At 38.2% G+C, this 21,211-nt stretch overlaps 1 protein-coding gene across 1 annotated transcript in view; it reads left to right on the plus strand.

Moving 5' to 3' along the window:
* DNAAF5 (dynein axonemal assembly factor 5) overlaps window positions 1–14,428 on the plus strand; it is a 24,933-nt gene extending 10,505 nt beyond the window's left edge. The window contains exons 8-13 of the mRNA XM_010173887.1: window positions 3,117–3,285; window positions 5,475–5,622; window positions 10,176–10,326; window positions 11,672–11,828; window positions 13,579–13,770; window positions 14,289–14,428. Coding sequence (XP_010172189.1) covers window positions 3,117–3,285; window positions 5,475–5,622; window positions 10,176–10,326; window positions 11,672–11,828; window positions 13,579–13,770; window positions 14,289–14,428 — 957 coding nt within the window. The remainder of the gene's footprint in view (window positions 1–3,116; window positions 3,286–5,474; window positions 5,623–10,175; window positions 10,327–11,671; window positions 11,829–13,578; window positions 13,771–14,288) is intronic.
* The last annotated feature ends 6,783 nt before the right edge of the window (window positions 14,429–21,211 follow it).

The following is a 21,211-nucleotide window of genomic DNA, read 5'->3' on the forward strand; positions in this document are numbered from 1 at the left end:
GAATGCTTTACAATCAAGGACATCTGTAGGTGCTTTGATAATAGATGAGGTTTTTTGGCTAAACATTATCTCACCCCCTTATTTCTCTTTTCCTCTTTCTTCACCAAGCTAAATATCAAATAAATCAGCAAGCCACCCTTGTGTAGTGCAATTATGACCTATCCAAGTTGTCTTGTTTTCAAATGTGTGCCTTAAATGCAGCGGCTCTTCTCCATCGTTTTCTCTTGCTCCCAGGCATGGTGCTCCAAAGGCCTGTGTAGCATCAGTATTTATGGCCCCAGAGCTGACAGGCTGCCTCTGAGGAGGAATACACTTAGAAAACTACTCTGAAAGAAGTGAAATAGAACAAAGCTTGAAACAGATATTGAAAAGACTTTGCAGGTCAAAGAGGTGTGGCGTGAAGATCTGTTTCATGGAGAGCCAGTGTGAGAGTGGGATTTTGGGGGGGTTTTTTGTTTGTTTGTTTGTTTGTTTTAAACAGTCTACTCAGGTCAGCCTCAGACACATGGATCTGGTATGTTTTGCAGTATCTTGTCTGTTTAGCCCTACAGTGGTCTATCAAGTCAGCAATGTCCATTTAAAACCTTACAAATTCATACTTCTACAAAGAAAGTGGTTTCATGGAGATAAAGCCTGATTTTCATATACAGAAAAGTTCATCTCCCAAGATTATTAAAGGTTTAAGATGTTCCTGCAGTTACAGATGATTTTTAAAGTTGACAGTACTTTGGATGAGAATCCTTTTTCTCATTAGCCTTTCTTTCAGCTAGGCAGATAAAAAATCTGGCAACAAGATTACATAATTGCAATATTTCAAATTTGTCACAAAGACAAATATGGCTTGATTTTATTTTTTTTTTTCTCTCTAGTTACTGATTATTCTAGAACTTCAAAGTGAGCTGTACAACTTGCAGAAGCCAAGAAGTCCCTGTTAAAATAGCTTAAGACCATATAAAACTAATCTATTACATCTAGCTTTACAAGTAGAAATTTATTGTTTGGAAAATAAGTCTGTATTCAGCATCGAAAGATTTTGAGTATAAACATAAATTATTCAAAAATTTGAATTATAGAACTTCAATTCAGGCTCTAATATAAGGGAACAGGAGATCACAGAAATATGAGATACCACAAGTGATGTGACCTGATTGTGCATGTTGCTACCCCTCCTACTTACTTGATTTTTGGCCCCTTTGTTTTGTGTTCATCAGTGTTTCTGGTTGCTTAGGGCTAAGGAAAAAGAACAAGACCACCAACTGAGCACTTCAGTGTCATCGTGAGGAGGATTGTTTACAGCCCCAAATAGACTGAAGCCCTATCAGTTGTTAGAGTCTGTTAAGCATGTATTGAGCTTGTCAGTGATTTAACTGGTGGTGTAAAGATAAGATTTTGTTTCATTACCAGTAGCCTGTGCTATCTTGGCTCTTCTTTTGGTTCACATTGATTATTAGCCTGAAAATAATGTGTCATTAAACTTATTAGCTTTCAAATATTGGAAAGAAAATCACTCTTGTTGTTTTGTTGGGTTTTTTTTCCAACTCTGAGACACTTCTTAATGTGAAGATACACATCAGTCTATTGGCATATTTAATTTATTTTATCTTTTTTTTTAATTGCACTCTTGAAGCTACTTAGAGTTTATTTTAAATCGCCTGTGAACAATTTTTTATTTTGTTATCTCTTTTGTTCAATAGAAAAAAACCTTTTGCAGATTGTGGTGGGATAAATAATGGGGAACAGTTTCTGTCTTGACATATTCTGTCATGTAAGATGTTCCAATTAATTTACAGATAAATGAATATTTTACATACAAGTTATTCTGAGTTGTTTCAGCTGGCTGGCCAAATGCTTTCAGAAAGGAGAAGTCTATTGTGCTTGAGGCAGGCAATCCTGCTTTAAGAGTAACCTTCATCCTTAGCAAATCCTGATTTATTTTTATTATTATTATTTTTTCTAGATATCTAATTTCTTTTTCTCTACATCTGGTACTTCCATAATAATATCTTTGTCTGACAAGTGATTAGTCTGTAAAAGTCTAAAGGTCCTAGACATGTTTCAGCTAACTCTTACAGTTGAGTTCAGCTTAAAAATATTAAAAATATGACTACAATTTGTAGTTCTACTCAACCACTGTGAGTCCAATGATGTCACTTGCAGCACAACACTACGTCTTTCCCTGCTAGAACTGGCCACGCTGATGACGTTATTTCTCAGTGGAGTTTCTAACGGTGTCTTGCTCCCCATTCTTGATTCACTGTCCACTGAAATCACTAAGACTATAGGTGCTGCTTTCAGCATGCTTTTAATCTCTTCCTTAGAGAAGTGTTGTGCCTCTGGTAGTAGTCTTCAGCAAATTTTCCTTTGCTTTGAAATACATCTGCTACAAGTGATTAAGGCTTCCTTGCCAAGCATGATCATGTCTGGAATTCATTTAGTAGTTCTTTTTACCTGTTTCATTTGTACATGTTTTATTTGCCTGTCTCATGGAATAGTCTAAATGTAAATATGAAGAAGGTATTTCAAATGTTACAGAGCATTTTGGTACTTCGAAGCAACAGAAGTTGAGGACTTCAAAATTAATCTGCCCAGCTACTGTAAAGAGAGAGCATCTTGCATAATTAAAATTGTGGGGGGGAAAAAAGGGAGGGAGAGAGGGGAAATACCATGTCCTCTTGGAGCACAACAGCACTAGTTTTTTGAAACTGCCATAGCCTGCTAGATGAGACTGAGAAATTCCCTCTATGTTAATGTTTTAAAGCATTCTTAAATTAAGGAGAAAAATCACATCTTTAAGACTAGTAGGAGCTTTTTTATGATGTGGTTAGTTTTTACATGGGTTTTCTTATGGATTAGAGATCCTTTCATTTTGCTGTTATATTGCTGTGTTCCTTATGATTTAATTTTGAAATCAGGACAAATGTTTAACTTTAAATAAAAGTTAATGAATGTAGTATAAGCAGACATTAAATATCAATCTTGATTGTCCAGGTAGAAACTGTGAAAATCTTGTGTCCCTTCTGTTCTTACAGAATAATTGTGAGTTCTGAAAGGTTTTTTTTTTCTTTTTTTTAACACTGTTTCAGTTAGGATAAAGTATCTTGTCTCTCTTTTAACAGGTAGAGGAAACAATGTCTTCATTAGCTGAAGTGCAGCAACTGGATAGTTTTCTTTATCTCTACAAACAGCATATAATTGAGCTTATGGAATGGGTTTCAGTATCATGTGAATGTTGGACATGCTATTCTCCAGAAATATTACAGTTGGATGCCATCGCAACTCATTCAGGTACAATTACTTAGTAGTGCTAAACAAAAATAAAGTCATACTCTCCATAGCCTGCAGACACAGTTTTTTATAATGAATAGTGTAATATTCAGAAACTTCACAAGAATATGATGGAAAGCAAAATCAAAAATGTTCAAACAGATCAAACTTGACAAGACTGCTTGGCAGCAAGGAGCGTACTAAAAGCACATATGTTAAAGGACACTTTCAGGTAAATGAAATAGGTAAAGGTGATGGGGGGATGAACTGACAGGACTTATCTATTTTTTTCCATCTATTCACTAGTCTAATAAAAGATCCTATCTTTCTGTACAAACATTTCCTCACTTACATTCTTCAACACATTGCTGTGTATAGATTAGTGAAACACTTTTGCCTATGTTTTACCTCGCTTCAGATCTGGCCTGTGAACACTCCTCTGATGAAGCTCTCCATCTACAGTCCAGGGATGCAGTGACAGGCAGTTCTTTTCACCTAGACACCCATTTTAAGATTATTAAAATGGAGAGTCCTGTTTTGTTGGTGTTTTTTCCTTTCTGCTAGTTAAAAAGGGGATGTAGACAGTTACTTCAGCTACAGGTGAAGTATTATTATTGCTGCTGCAGATAGTTAAATGTGGACGGTATGTTTTAAGGCACTCCATCTTCTACATTTAATCCTTGAATCTCAAAAGCCTCAAGAAATGTATGTGAAGCACCCACTTGCTGCTTTGTGCAGCAAACAGCATAACTACTTTTTCTCATCTGTGGAGAGAACAAAAAATTTCTTCAGCATGAGATCTCGGCGCCCAAACTTTCTGTATATATGTGCTCTGATTTCCATGACTGAGGGACTTCTAGACAGTTGTCTCTGTTTTCCTTAATGCTAAATAAATCATCGAATGTCTGGGCAAACATTTTTGGCTTGCACTCAGCACTGGTAATATGCTATTGTCTGTGTTTTCTGTCTGACACAGCAGCTCCTAGAGCTATTTTTTTTTTCCTTTCTTTTCATTCCCACACATAAAGTTGTTTTTAATCAGTTTAACCAGGTTTACTCATTTTAAATTTCTCAGTTTTTTACTGTTTTTTCATGAACATGTGCTTAAGCTGAAATTAGCAATGTAGTTTATTTTGTTTATTTTCCATCTGTTGAATTTGCAGTTATCAGATTGATATAACAGTAGTATCTTTTAAATGTCTCAGAACTCACACGAAGCAATTTATTTTGAATAAATGCTGTGAAAATAAAGACTTATTTGTTGGCACAGAAATTTAGTAAACTGCAGTTCAACACCCTGTATTGCTTCAGTCTAGACAGTGAAGATTTGGGAGTTTTATATTATTGTTTTAAACATTAAATTTCCAAATATTATTAAGTGCTGTTGAACTTGTTTTGAAATCTTGAATACTTCAATCTGTCCATTCCATGTGTGAGGAATATTCTTGTCATCAGAAATGCCAGTGTTGTGTCTCCTTCTGGGAGGATTTTCTGAGTGACTGGAGTTGAATGGAATGTGCACCACAAGGATGCAAAGCTGAAGAAGTTCCTAGAGGAAAGTAGTTAATTGCAAACATAGAGCAGAAAGAGTATTCTATAGCAAGAGTCTTGCAGAATAAAGCATGTGTATAGTCTGCATGTATTCTTCCTCTTTAAAATCTTTATCAAGGAGAAACACACAAACTTCCTTGTGTTTTGGGAAAATCACATCTTCAGATGTTGGGATAGTAGCTTAGGGGTGGTTTGTTTGTTTATTGTTTAGTGGTGAAAACAGACTTCATCATAGGATGTCAAAATGTTAACAGACTAGAGAATGAATTTGGAAAATATTTTTATTTCAAATAGCTTCTAAAATTAATTGTATTTTAGATTATCTTGTAAAATGCAAATAAGCATTATTTAAACATGGAGAAAGAATTATTGCAGCAGTATTCTATGATCCGTGTTTTGATACTGACCCTTTCGAACGTGCCCTTTCCTCTGCCTCTGGGAGTCATGAGCATCTTTCCTTGAATGCTGCACGTGGGAAAACTTGAAAGAAGCAAAAAGCATAGTTAATGCTGCTGTTTGGGGTGGTGTCGTGGTCGTTTCAGACTCAGTATAATTTTTCATTAATACCAGACATATTACAAATTTTAATGCATCCATATTAAACATCTAAATAGAACTTCTTAGTACTCTGAAATAAATCTTACATGTTTATTTTCTAGGTCCTGTCATAGGTGAAGCTCTAAATAACTTTATTCTCATTCTTAAGACGTGTCTTCAGCCAAACAAAGATCCCCAGATGCGTTTAAAACTTTTCACTGTTTTATCACAGTTGCTCCAGAAACCAAGTGAAACCGTCAATTCTCAGGGGTAAGTAGAGTTCTAATTTCACACAACTATTTGAACACTGTGGTGGCATTAAAAAGTAATGACCATGGTAGTTATTTAACCCCTATAATTGTGTCTGTGTTAGTATGTCAAGAAGAAGAAGAAAGACTTTCCCACCATATTCTACAGCATATTTTTCTTACTGTATTTTTTAACAATGCTTAAAGGGGTGGAGTGCAATAATTTTAAAAAAATATAAGTAAATTGAAGTCTGGACTTCTACTCTTCCTCTACTTCCTACCTCTGCCACTATGGAGAATTAAAATGATTGTCATGCAGATCTGGATAGTTTTCAGAATATAAAGAGCTATAGTTGAAAAGAATACATGTTTGAAAGCTAAAATGGGGATTCTTAGGAAAGAAATATGAGTGGGTTAGTGGGTTTTTTGGTTTTTTTCTTTTTTCTCACAGCCAGCTCCTAAATCCTTAAACTTTGCCTGTAGTCATTTTAAGGAAACAATAAAACACCTCAAAAATAGGCATTTAAAAATGCCCATGATATAGCATGGTGTTTAAAAAGCATTAAACTAAATGTTTGATAAGGGATTATTATTACTCTCAGTGACTGAAGATGGAAGTCTCCTGTTGCTTGGCACTATTTATGCATTCCAAGTACAATCTCACTGTAATTTACGGTGCTTATAAAACCCCTCCATTTATAACAATGCCAACAGTGGGGCTTTTTTGTCATTATTAATTTAACCTTACTAGTAGTGCAAACAATTCTGCAAAGTTGTCCTGAATACATAAACCACGTCTGCTCTGCTTTTCCCAGTGCCTGCTGTATTTAGTATGTAAATGTATTCTGATGCATATTTTTTCATGTTTAACTCTTAAAAAAGAAAACAAAAGAACTCACCAAAAAACCCAAACAAGGAAGCGTTCTTCCTTCTTTGATAGCAATGGTCATTTATACTTAAAAGTTTTTTCATTATTCTGATGAGCAAATTAGCACTCAGTGGGCATTCTGGTATGTTGAATCATAGAATCATAGAATGGTTTGGGTTGGAAGGGACCTTAAAGATCATCTAGTTCCAACCCCCCTGCCATCAGCAGGGACACCTTCCACTAGACCAGGTTGCTCAAAGCCTCATCCAACCTGACCTTCAACACTTCCAGGGAGGAGCAGCCACAACTTCCTTGGGCAACCTGTTCCAGTGTCTGACCACCCTCACAGGGAAAAACCTCTTCCTAATATCTAATTTAAACCTCCCCTCTTTCAGCTTAAAGTTGAGCATCCATTCAGGTTCCATGAGGCCATGTTAGTATGAATGCAGATATATTTTTACTGGTTTTAGATATATTTACAGTATTCATGGCCTGCAACCCTGTCATTTGTGTAAATAATGGAGCCAGGGAGGAAAGAGAAAACAGACCCAGTGAGCTGCCAACTTCACTAGGATTCCCAGGAAATGGAAATTACCAGTGTGGAAAAAACAGAAGAATGTGTTTCAAAGTAATACTCTCAGTGAATGTAGCCACACAGCACACCAGCCCTCCGCAGATAGCGATGATGGAAGTTGTTTCGCTCAGGGCACTGTGAGTGAATGGCCTTTTGTCAAGATTAGACACATCCAATGAGGTTAATAGACCTGTTTGTATGAAGGATGACTCCTGGCTGAGGATGGCCCAGTCTAACTCATAATGAGGTGCTCTGTCCTCTGAGAACAAGAGCAATGCAATGAATTTTACCAGTAGGTTTATCTTCAGAAACTAAAAAGCAGTAGAGGGAGCTCAATGACTCTTTGAAGTCTTAATCCTACTTACGAGTGTCACAGCAAATGCTTTAATGTAGGAAGTAACATGTAAAGCTTTTTGTGTTTGAAGAGTTGTTTGCAAAATGGTTTTGGAGGTTTTGATTTGTAAAAGCAAATCTGATTTTGTTTCAAATTACCTGGATTTAGGGTGTCAAGTTTGGAAAAAAACAAAAACATACACACAAAAAACCCAAAACGCAACAATCCACAAACATATTCATGAAAGCAGAATAGGAGCCAATCCAGAACAAACAATCCACAGACATATAAAGACAAGTGCAGCAGTGCCATGAAAGCAGAATAGGAGCCAATCCAGAACAAAAATGTATAAAAAATAATTAACGTGGAATGAAAGTTTAAGTATGCAAGTCTATAAAATGGGGGTTAGCAATTTTAATGTAAACCCAAGCTCTGCTTTTTATACCTGTGTAGGAGCTAGGTATTACTGTATGCACAGATCATGTTTTAGTTAGTTCATATCCAGTTGAGAATAAAACCTCAACTTTGTAAATACAAACAGCACAGACTGGGTATGTTCTTTCATGGAAATGACTCACTTTTAGAATTAAGTTACGTGGACTTACAACAGTAAGATCTGAAAGTGGTAAGAAGGAGAATTTAATTGCATCAGCAATAGCAAAAAAAATACATCTTTGTGGTAATGAGAGATAGTGAAGTAATAAGTCCTGGTTACACAATTGCATTCACTGCTGGCAGTGATTTGTTTAGCTCCTTAACAACATTCTAACAGTTTAGATAGGAAGGCTTTCAGTTATTAGGCTGAACACAGTTGTGTGGTCATCTACTTTTGTTTAAGTCTGACATGATTGAGTCAGATAATCGCCAGGTATTGCTTTACTGCTTCTATTTCAAAGCACTAGAACAAATATTCTCACAAATAGCTTAGCATTACGGTTAACATAATGCTGATGGAATTTGTCTTTATGTTTTGACGAATTGTTTTTTCTTTGTAGTTTAACAGAAGGCTTTATTAAAAACAGAGGCAGCTTGATAGCACAGTAGGACACACAGCACAAAGCCTTTTTTTTATCCCAGTCAGACCCAATACACGAGCTAAAAGGAAATTTGGAATGATGGTGATCATTAGTTTGGGGGCTTTTTTTCCAGCAACTTTTTGAATAGAAAACTATTAATTCTCAAAAAAAGGTGTTTAAAATCATAAATCTAAACGTTTTTGACAAATTTAGATGTGTCTAATGGGACGTCAGATTTCTGGTTATTACTGAACCTTAAGTGCCATCTGCTGGACAGGGAGCAAGAGTGGGGCTCTGACTTCTCAGCCACAGAGTGCTCCCTTAGCCGAGGGGCTGAGCAGCAGCCAGGCGTATCTATTTTCATCATCTTGAAGACAGAGATTTTCATTCTGTGTGTGTGCAATAGATAATTAAGGCCTGGCAGGCTCACTGCTCATAGTTCTGTCAGATTACACCTGAATTACACACTATAACTGTAGTGCGTAAAGGGTAGTTAAAGGAAAGAAGTAGATAGAATTATATTTCTTATTACATTGATACAATATGCTTATAGATTTTTTTTTTTTTTTTAATTGCTGGATTGTCGTTGCTGGATGATTTTGTTTTGCTGTTGTGGGGGTTTTTTAAAAAAGTACTTCGTGGTAACTGTTTGTTGTTCACGTCTATCCATTATGTTCCTGCTGTGGCTTGGCACATCTCTGTAGGAGCCACTTACTCATCCTGGAAATGTAGGACTCGGGAAAGTCAGCAGCAGCTTCTTCCCTTTCTGCCAAGCAGCAGGGTGGTGATGTGCTGTTTTGCACTCAGGTGGCTGCAGTCCAGGTCTGTGGGAAGTTTGAATAGAACGGGACACAAGTCAAGGTAGATTGAGCCTGTTATTTATCCATCTGCTTTCCATGCTGCCAGCTGCTCTGTAAGGCAGAGAGACAGAGTGAATAACCTGAGCCTTAGTTATCTAGTCTTAGCCAGGCACACATCTCTTTGATGCAGCAAAGTCGTTTTTAACATGTGTGTAAGAACTATATCTTTTTCTTTTAATTTAGAATTGTTTGAGCTGGAATTAAATGGGTGTGAGGGAATGCTGCCTATTGCAATTGCTGACTCTCTCAGTAACTTTGAGCATTTTAGTAGCCCATTCTATAGAGGAGGAGGCAGAAGCATCAGCAGAAATATTACAGATTTGTGTGTTTGTAACAAAAACAAACTAGTATTGGGACTGGCACCATCAGATAATCCTACAGACCTCTCATCCTTGAGGGAGACGAGTTTCTGAGCCAAGGGGAAGCTGAAGTGTTCTGTGTAGACTCCCTGCCCTATCAGTAGTTCAGGTCTCATCAATAGCATTCATTCTTTTCACGTTATAAATACTTTTCACTGGACAGTCTCAAAGGGCCTTACAAATATTAATGAATCCTCACAGCGTTCATATGGGGTGTTATCTCCACTTCACAGATGGAGAAAATGAGACAGAGAGAAGGTAAGTAGTTTACCAAGATAACACAGTGAGTCATGGGCATCGTCTGAAGTGGGAGAAAGTCTAGCCTCCCCTTTCCATGAATGTTAGGTATTTGTTTAAATATTATCTAGAAAAATTAAGTTATGAAAAGCTTATCACAAACATTATAATCACATTGGCTTATAAGATTTTTTTTTACAGTGGTTTGGTTTTTTTTTGTCCTTTTCTGCCTATGTTTCTATGAGAGAAAATTCTCCTTTACATCCTGTCAGTCTCTTTATCACTTTCTCATGAACCTTTATTTTGCTTTCTTATTTTTGGCTTCAGGCTGTTCCCTAGCTACCTTGAGACTGTGATAAAAGACATACTGGCTCCTAATCTGCAGTGGCATGCTGGAAGAACAGCAGCTGCCATCCGCACTACAGCTGTATCATGCCTTTGGGCTCTTCTTCACTGTGAAATGCTTTCTCCAAAAGAGGTAAATTCTCTCTTTTTCATCAAATGAACTTTGAAACCGTAGGCAGAAAAACAAAATAAATGCAAGGAGGGGAAAAAGAATAAATCCTTATTGTGAGTAGTATTTTCAGATGGATATATAGTTTTCATAATAAAATTCATTACTTGTAATTGAGTATTAATATTTGAAACGGTCACTAGTGGAGGAACAATGATATCCTGGTAAGAGACCTGTGGCCAGTGATATGGTGAGCAGTAGAACTCACCATCATCACATTTTGTAGATCTTTGTTCTAGCACAGTGTCAGTTCTGTAACACAAAATACCAACCACTATTAGCACAACAACTCGGGTACCTGACGTTACTGGACCCCCAGCCAGCGCCTGTGCAGCAGCACGGAGCTAGCCAGGACATGCTTTTGTGTCATGCGGCAAAGACAAGTTGTCTGGTTGCCTTGGAGCTTACACAGGTCCATTTGGGGGGAAAAAAAAAGCTAAAAGATTTCTGGAAAGGGCAGGAGGACTTGAAGGGTGTCTGTAGAAACTGAAGTAGAGAGCTAACAAGGAGTGCACTTGAAGAAATGTTACTCACCGTGGTGATTAAGCATTAATTGAATCTGAGAGGTTTTTTGAAACGTCTTTACTAACCAAAATAACATTTGGAAATTATATACTGGAAATATGTTAAATACAAGGGAATTTTTTTTAAATGAAATGAAAATGTTGTTAAATGTTCATAATCTTTATTGTCTTTATAACAGATCTTAATTGAACAAAGTGCTTAAACACATATAACTGGTTGAGTTCACATATATGAAACATTTATATCGGAGACAACTGTTCTAGTGAAACATTTTTTTCTGAATCAGTGCCTTAATTCCTTTTTTTCTATTAATGTATACAAAATGTACATATTAAAGTCAAATTATGGAACTCACTAAAGCATTGTATTACAACAGGCTTTACTTAAAAGCTTCCTTTTAGAATAAGAGCACCATCTACTGGTACACACACGTAGTCCTCGTCTCCAAATTATTTAATGTCTTGCCAACGATTTTTTTAAAATAAAAAGGCAAGTAAGTTTAAAGTTTTTACAAGTTACATAAAACTCATCTACATATATACTGAGCATTCATAAACTGGATGATCGACTGGTGGATTTTAATTTCCCAAGCTTGCTTAAAGGCAAAAATAGAGCTGTGTAACTTCCAAGATTTTCAAGTTAACTTTTATAGTTAACTTTTTCTTTTTAAATTAAGCAAGCCAGTATTGGTCAGACATAACAGTAACTGATGTAACCAATAGAGATACTGTCTTAGAGTGACTGAAGAGCTGTTGTTCATCTGTGCTTTTCCTGTTAATTGTAGATCTTAAAAGTCAAAGATGGGCTAATGCCCCAAATTATTGCTGCCATGGATGAAGACTCTAAAATTACTCGGCTGTTGGCTTGTCGTATTGTCAGTGGTTTTTTAAAAGCCTGTGGGAGGCAGTTTGATGAAGATAAATTTATCAAAACTTACACAGGTAAGTGTAAAAGTTTTTTGTTTTTTTTTTTTAAATCAAGATCTCTGTGTTGAAGAATTACTGTTGCTTTTTCACCTGAAGTATCATAGTTAGCTTAGCTTTTGAGGGTGAAAAGCATCGTGCTGGAGCACAGGCAGATTCACTGCATAGCTGTAGGATTCACCGTGCCAGCTGTCCACCTCGCCTGCAGATTCACTGCAGCTGGTGGCAGTGAAAGCACTAACACAGACTAGGGAATGACAAACACTGCTGTGTGTCACTATGGCATCTGGCTTTAGTCCCAGGTAGAGAACAAAAAGCCTTTAAACAATCTGAGGTGCAAACAGGGACAGATTTTATGTAGATCTGATTTCTCAGGCATTCTTCTTTCACTCCCATACACACGTTGTAGTGCTATTCCTGTGTTCTTTTATGTGGCATTTTAACTGTTTGGGTAGTTCTCCCCCAGAGTAATTGCATAGATATTAAGGAAATGGAAAAAGTAGAGTGCTGCACAAAATCATACCATTAGCAGCATTTTTGTGTGTGAGAGGCAATTCAATGTCTTAACTCTGCAGAGATTGACATGGTCTTAAACTGATAAGTGAGACTGCTTAAAGTGTGGAAAGTTCACATACACATTTTAGAAAATGAAGATTTTTAAACACTTTTTAAACACTTGATGTTGTTGAGTGTGACTCCACTTCTTGCAGAGCCCTTCTGTAGTAGCTTTTTATTTCATTTCATTTCATTGAGGTGTTGTATGGCAGACAAGGTAATATCCTTTGGAAACGAACCGAGCCGTGTTCCCGACGTTATTACTCACTAGACCACTAGATGGGACTTCACTCAACGTTCTGGTCTCTGCCAGGCTTGGCAGTGCTTCATCTGCATTGCTTCCTAGTTTAGAGTGTATGAAATAATGTTCTAACTATAGTGAAAGCAGAACAGTAATGCATTATATAAACGGGAGTCACATTGTTCTCCTTGCCAAGAGCAAACCGTTTCATTGTACCATAAATAGACCTGAATATATAGTGGGTTGGGTGATTTGGTTTTTAATTTTTTAATTTTTTTAAAGGAAGAAGAAAACCCTAATCTAGAGTGCTGTACTGTCAAATAGAGCTGTTATCTGTAACGCTTCTTAGGATGATGTTTAAATGCTGAACTATGAATCAGGAGAAGTACAGTCAATGCTATGTAACAGGATTTGTGTTCTCAGAGATATATACAAATAAATTGGACTTTCCCCAACTCAGCATCTTAATGATTGATACTTTTTCTTACATGGCACAATAGAAACCTAACAACAAACATTTTTATTTTGGAGAAATACATGCTCAGATAATTGTCAGAGAATATCTTCGCATCTTGCATATTCAAATAGTCTGCAATGCAGTTATTCACTGAAACAGTAATATTTGATAGAAATACTGTGCTTTATAGAGCATAAAAATACTTAAACTCTGTACTTCTGTAATGTGTTAATAGACATTCCTAGTACCTTGTTAGAAAGAGCACTAGAGAATGTTCAACTAATCTCATTTTGTACATTTCTTTTAATGTTTTTGACAACATAAAAACCCGCTAACAATGCACTACGTGCTTCTAGGAGCAATGTACTATGTGTATTCGCAGTGTTCAAAAGACAGGAATGTCTAATAAATGCAACAATCATTTCAGTGATGACAAAATACATTTGATTTTTCAAATGTGAAAGATAACTTTGCTGTTCACAGTGCTCTTTGGTTATGTGTATGCTCCATTTCAGAAGTTTTAAAGCGTCTGGATGATGCTTCATGTGATGTACGGCTGGCAGCTGCTCACACCTTAACTAACTGGTTTAAATGCTTAAAGGACAGTGATGTGAAATCTGCAATGGAAAGTCATATTGAGTTTCTGTACCAAGAGCTGTTGATACATCTTGATGACCCAGATGAAAATATCCAAAATGCAGTCCTAGGTAAGACTTTCAGTCATGTATATCTTTAATAAAGCTTTTTAAAGTATGTTTTCAAGAGTTATATGAAGGTAGTGAACACAACTAGAGGCTAATCCTAAAGGCTGGAAGTGCTCCTTTGGGTTTGGGTGAGTGTGAGCTCAGACCTTTCACCTGTATGCAGAATGTCATGTATTAACTGGTGTTCACCAGAGGGGGAATATCAGTGCATCTGATTTATCAGAAAACTTTATAGATGGTAAACAGGATATGGAGCACAGACACCAACCGTTGCAGGATGTGACCATATCCTAGCTGCTTGATGGATTCCCTGGAATTTATTCCTGTATTGCTCTGTATCCAAGCACGTAAATGTCAAAATACAGACCTCAGCAAATGAGGGAGGTATCGGGTTGTCTGTGCTGACTGTACAACCTGTAAAAGAACAACTTCCAATTAGGTTTCAGCTACTTTGAGGGAACTTGGGTAGAGAAACACAGAGCAGCTAATGATTTATAAACCAATACTTTTTTGTTTTACAGAAGTTTTAAAAGAAGGAAGCACTTTATATCCAGAGGTGCTGGTGAGAGAAATCGAAGGGGTTGTACATAAGCATCAAACGCCCGTCTATTGTAATCAGCTGCTACATCACATTCAGTCAGCCAAAGAATCAGCTCTATGAATCATGAATCAACGCTGGAATTCTTTTTAGTGAACTGTATGTGAAACCTGTATGGTCTGGATTACTTTCGTGTTTTCATTTGCCTAAGAAAGGCTGAGCAATAAATAGATTGTTTTTTTCTTTGTAAGTTCAGTATTAGCTCATTTAAAAGTCAAATTGGCACAATTCTGTGTTCTTTGCTGTTTGAACAGTTCTTTGTATTTGCTAGCAATAAAATGTTTGAATTCACTTTGCACTGGGTGTTTTTCAGATACAAGGTTTAAAGGAGGAATGTTTTTCAGGAATTTGACATTTTATAATTGAGAAAGCTTATTTAACAAAGTAATAGTCTAATGTCAAAGTTATTAATGTAATTTCAGCAAGGACTCAGTTTTTCAAGGAGCATTTCAAACTCTGGATAATATGCAGACTTTGCAGAGTCAGGTCAGTGAGGATCAGTTTTATCAGGGAAAAAAACAGCTAAACTTCTCTTGTGTAATGCAGCAACAATTTTATAATGTTTTGAGTACTCACACTTATTATACTGGTACCATAGGGACACATTCTGAATCGGTGTCACTAGAAGAATAGTTTTTATTGTCAATGTATTACATTTCATGACTGAAAATAAAGCTAACCTTTCCTAAATTAAGGTTTCTGCATGGGAGGAAATGTGCTGGTTTGTCATTTAGATTAACAGTATTTATATTTTTGTATTAAATATATCGCATCCTGGTTTTATGTTTATACCATTGTGCCTTGGAAAGCAAGCAACAATTGTTTGCATATTACTTTGAAATGAAATTCTGCAACATTAGGTTAAAAATTGATTTATGTTTTTCTAAAGACCTTTGTAGTGTGTAAGTTTTAGTGTTGTCTTATATTCTCAAGTGTGTAATAAATTAAATGAGGTCCTAGATTCTCGTCTACGTCATTGTGGGGTAGTGTGTTATTTATTGCACACACAAATTGTGGGAAATCAGGATCCTGGTTTATTTTTTTTTTATTATCTGTATTACAGACAAAAAATGCTCTTTGGTTTCTAACTCCCAAGTGCCTTGGCTTTGTATGGAGTCTAAAAACAGGCTCAGTGGGGTATGTAAATACTCTTTATGTTGTAGGAAGTTCTCATGTTTGTGTATCCTTCTGAGCTAACTACCTTTTCAGACTTGTGACATAACTGTTAACCAAACCATGATCTGTTTGCAGCAATATCTACTTGCATTCTCAAAGACACATTTGAGACAGATTAGACACACAAGATGAGTCTTATTCCGAGCTTAAAAGCAAAGTCATGCAAACTCATGGCCACTTCTCCACAAAATACTAAATTGCTTTGAAAATTCTACCAAAAAGAGACAATAATAATAACAAAACAGAATAATTGAGTAGTTTCTTATGGATCCAGAAGCTATTTTGCATTCCTGTAGATTAGGATACTCGTTTTAGATCATATGTATTCTCTTTGAAGTTGACTTTTCATTAAAAGCCAAAATATAACCGTTCCTGTATTGAGCAGCATTTTAGTTGGCTGAAAATTATTAACTTACTGTAACTGGAGGGTCAGCTGAAATTCTTAGAGGGCACAACATGAGTGAAATAAAAATCCCTGGGAGACATTAAATGGAGTGAAGGTTGTGGAGTCTCCAGCTCTGGAGATACTCAAAACCTGACTTACCACAGTCATGGGAAAGCTGTTCTACCTGACTTTACTTGGGCACAGATTTGGACTTTGTGATCTCCAGAGGCCTCTTCCAGCCTCAACTGTTCTGTGATTCCATTAAATTGTTTCCTACTACATAACTATCCTAGCAGAGCCTTTAGAGTTTCCATTCAACACACTGTTCTCAAAAAAAGATAGTGTTTCAAAGTGCTGCAAAGCAGCAGGTTCTTCCAATGTGACCTAAAGTTTTGCTTCATCAACAGGAATCCAGTTCTTATTCTAAAGTTCCCTCAGAAGTCCACCAAATAAAGCCTACTTAATAAGATGACTACAGGCACAATTTTTTTAGCTTCCTACATTGTCAAAATTTAGATTCTTTTGCTTTACCACTGTCTGCAGTCTCATGATAGCTGCAGTACAAATGTTGTGCAGGTGCTTTTATTACTCTTGTGATCTGAAGAAGAGATATTTGAAAACCCAAATTAAAATGTGAGAAGAGAAGAGAAGAGAAGAGAAGAGAAGAGAAGAGAAGAGAAAAGAGAAAGAAGAGAGAAAAGAACCTTCTTAGGTGAAATGAAATCTAGTCGAAGTTTTTCAAGATGCTCTAAAACTGGGACAAACGGTAAGAGCTGAAGGATTCATGAAGCTTGATATCTTCAGGAGGCTGGGCATTTTTTTTTCCTGCATCTGTTGAGCTATTTGTTATCTTTCAGAACAGTCTGTTGTGTGATGCCTCCCAAAGAAAAATCTCCGCATCATCCAACAAACCAAGCTTTTTCTTCAGAGCCAAGAGAGCTTTTTGAATTGAATATTGTCATAGTGCTTCTAGAGACATGTTAAACAGCAACCTGATCTTGTTTATGCGTGTGTGACAAACCAGATATCCTCCACTACGTCCTTTTATTAGAAAGTGTTCTGGACATAGGACTTCAGCAATATGCTAACCCTACTTATAGCTTACCATACTTCAACTTGCATAACTCAAATTTCCCAAATCCCTTTATGAAGAAGAATTGAGTCTCCTGTGGATTGTGTAAGGCCCTGGGTTTTAAAGTTATTTTCTTTGAGATTCAACTTTCTCAGCTTCAACCTTTTACTGCATCAGTAGGAACACAATTGAAATGTATGGGGTTGGTTTTTTTTTTGCTAGATCAGCTATTATATGTACTAGATTTTATTTGTATTCATTGCATAATGTTACTAGGATCATATTCATTACATAACTTTTAAGCAAGGACAATTTTAGGGGGCAAAACGGTTATCTCAAACTTTCAGACTCTTTAGATAAGCAGGCTTTAGCCCTGCCCTTCCTGTGACGAACAGATGTGCTTCTGTCTTCGTCCTTGTGAGCTAGAAGATCTGTTGTGGAGGATCCTGGGACTTGGATTCTCAGCAAAACAAAGTTTTTGGTAAGTGCATGCATTTGTCTAACTGAATATGGAATCTTCTAAATAGTTGTTGACTGTCTTAATTACAATCTGTTAATTGGACATTGAGAGAACGTGTGTCCAATGAGGAATCTAGACTTTGAAAGTCCACATCAGAGAGCATTTTTAGGAGAGATTGGAGCTTAAGTATGTTCCCAGATCCATCCACTTCTCATCCATGCGGGTCCTTACAGACAATCTGCAGATTTCCTCAGAAATGCTGTAGGCAGATTGCTGACACTCTGTCTGCAGGTTCCCAGCAGTGCACTGTGTCTGCTGAGCCCACGGTCGAAAGGCACTGCTGGCCCTTGTCTGCTTGTGTGTGCAGTGTGCTCCCTGGAGACTAAGCTCCAGTTATAACCAGGAAGTTACTGGAAACTGTAATAACCCATCCGAACTCTAGTCTAATCTAATCTAATCTCCACATATAGAACTCACAGTAGAATAACTTTCTGGTTATAACCAGAAATAACTGAAAATAACTATTATAATAGATTATATAGTATAGTTTTATAGTATAGTTTTATAGTATAGTTTGTGCACACAACACAAACATACTAGAGCATTGCCCCAGATGTAAAGCAACATCTTGGCCCGTGGAAGTCAACCGCTGATTTGAGAGGAGCCAAGTTTCTGTTTTATTTGCAGAATCTCTGTTAGGATCAATGCACAGGAAGGTGAGCAACTGTTGGCTAGAAGAGTGGATCAGAGCTGGTCCTGTTGGACACATAATGAACTACTCAGCCCTTCAAGTGAAGCTCTAACCATGTTTTAAAAAGAGAAAGAAAAATAAAGCAAAAAAAATCTTCATTATTAGGCAGCTGAAGGATCAACAAAAATTCCAGTTAACAGGCTTGGGTCCGTTTACTGAGACCAATCCCCCAGGGAAGCTCACGAGCAGCAGTATCTGAGATAAAGCAGCAGGTGAGAGCTGTGAGAACGGCTGCTCTGTCAGCCTGCCTTGTATGTAATCGGCTTTTCTTGTTAATGTCTGAAATCCCCTGTAAGTCAGGACGATGGCAGGATCTAGTGGCAAAATCAAATTGAAGTGCTTTGCCAGCCCCCTTTTAACTGATAACCTAATTGCTCTGCACGGAGCGCCCATTGCCTTTGCCTGACAGCAATGATGGGGTAGAGAAAGGGCCCTGGTAAGTTTAACCATAAAGAGTGATGCAGATGGCAAGAAACTTTCTCTTTAATGAGCAAGAAATCAGATTTCCAGATATTCTAGGTGATTCTCATACTAACGCATATGATTGTCTCCCCAGCCTTGGACATAAGGTCACCACACTTCCTCATACTAAGGAACAATTCCACAGCATCCCCCTTGCCCAGCACATCCCTGCCACACATTACCACAGCACCCCAACCCCAGGCCCCCCTCCCCAGGCTGCTGCTGAGCTCCTTGAGTCCCTTCAGCACTTCTCCAACCACACCACCTTCAGACCACCTTCAAAAGCAGTGACCTGGTCCCTTCACGGGCTCATCACACAGCACTATCCCATGCTCAGCACTCCCCCACCCTGCACAGTGTTTCCAGGCACATCACCCCTGCGTTGGTGATGTAGGTACCCACGCAGTGCTGGTCCTCCATGACCCTGGGAAGTGCAAGGTTTCACCCTTTCCGACCTGCAGAGCAGCATGCCATGCCCAGCACCCAGTATTACCAGCCAGAAACACCTCGCTGCCCTGGTTTCTGTCATACTCAGTCCATACCTTTAATCGCTGTGGGGACCTGTAGCTTTTGCTAGCAAGAACCAGAACATGGAGCTGAACAGGTTTGCTAGGTGTGAGTGTAGGAGTGCGCTGAGAATGGGAGTGAGAATCATGTAGGGAAGGGGAATGGGAAGGGGAAGGGAAGAAGAAGTAGTGCTAGAGAAATGTGGACCTTGGATTGCTTCGGCCTTGTAGTGCAGTTTCCCTATACCTGATGTCAGTCACGAAAGCTTTTTTTTCCCCTCAATTCTTAACTGCCCTCTACAGTGTTTAAACTGAAACATTTTTAATAACAATTTTTATTCTTATTGACCATTTTTTTACAAGCTTCAGCCTAGCCAATAAAATTAAGTGACCCCACTTTCTTTTCAGAGCTCATTGTTGGATGCTGAAAAAATTCAACAGAAATTTTATTTGCCTCAGAGCAGTTTCTTAGGAAACATGGAAAAATTAACTCTCTATATGTACCAGCTTCTTTTAACAAAACTGGGACATGTGACCAATTTTCCCTTAAATACTAGAAGCCAAAGGCTCTACCATTCCCCATAGCTGAGGAGCAGAGGGAAAGCTGAGTGCAAGCCATCCTCATCCAGCCTCTTGGCCTGGTCCTGATGGAAAAACAACTGCTCGGGACAAGCCAGAGCAACCCAAGGAGCTGGAGCAATGCCCAGGGAGTGCAACGTGCCTTGTCCTGCCAGAGCTGAGCACAGCCTGCCCTGGCCGGGCTCCAGGGGAACAGGGAGAACGATCCCCGAGAGAGCCTGGCCTTGTACCACCAAAGAATTTCAGGGAGAGTTAAGCTAAGAAGCGATTTTTCCCTGATTATCTTAAGCCCTTACACACTATTTGCTCTAAAGATGAGAAAAATAGGTGCGGAATGAGTACAGAAAGAGAAGGGGTGGTCAGAAGAGCGAGGTGATTTACCCTTCTGCAAAGTATTCGGCAGTCTGCTGGGAGGAGGTGTCTGGTGAGGGGCTGCACGTCTTACCAAATCATGTGCTGCCTTCCAAGTGTGACTGGGATCAGCTCAACTGTGGCTGCAACATCTTAAAACTTTCACGTAGCTAGAGCAAAGCTCTTTTAAAATAAACACTAATTACCTAAAATCAGTGCTACATCGACATCAGCTGATGTCTTATGTGGATGTCTTTATTTTGCATTTTTTTCTGTTTCTTAAGAATTAGCTGCTTCTGCTCATTTTGTATCCTAACAAGTACCCAGAGTCTATTTATTTGATAATTACATATTTATTACCCAGTCTTTCCCAGCAAGCTGAGTCATTTCTCTTGCAAGCACAAGTAAATAACAATTTTTGGCCTGATTACCCTTTCTCAAGTGATGCGTTCCCTGTTCTGTTTACTGCCATTTGAACTGTCCTTGCCCAAGGCACACAGCATTCCCATGCCTGCAAGAAAACTGTAGGCTCAGGAGGACTAAAAGTTTAACGAAACGTGACTCAGACATTGAATGTATTTGCATACGTTCCCCAAATATTTGAACAACGGGGTTTGTTTCACACCGTGACTCTTTGCTTGTGACATTTCTTTTTCTGTGTGGTTGTCCAGCGTTTACCATGGTCTGGTGTTGGCCACGGTGAAGCTCACTTGAGCGTAGTGTGGGATCCAAAGCATGCGCTTAAATCCCGCTGAGTGGCTGGGTATGCTGTGCAAGCACCACGAGTCTTAGAGAACAGCAAGCAAAAGGGAGATAAAATCCAAAAAAGACTGAGTAGGAAGGAAACGGCACAGGGATATGCAGAAATACTGGGAAAGAAAGTCAATGAGGATGCAAGCAGCAGAGGCAGAAGTGAAAAACAGAGGTAACTCCCCTCATCTCTTTAGCATTTCTCACTCCAAAGGCATCCACAGCTCCATTTTGTGGAGGGGGAAGTCGAAGCAGGGGGGAAGCTTGGCTGTGGCTGTCAACAGGCTGGTGCTACCCGAGGGAAGAGCCCGAGGCAGGGAAGGGCAGCCCTGAGGGAACTGTGGCGGGGCTGCC

This window comes from Antrostomus carolinensis, unplaced genomic scaffold, assembly GCF_000700745.2.
Source record: "Antrostomus carolinensis isolate BGI_N321 unplaced genomic scaffold, ASM70074v2 scaffold2728, whole genome shotgun sequence".
Lineage (NCBI taxonomy): Eukaryota > Metazoa > Chordata > Aves > Caprimulgiformes > Caprimulgidae > Antrostomus > Antrostomus carolinensis.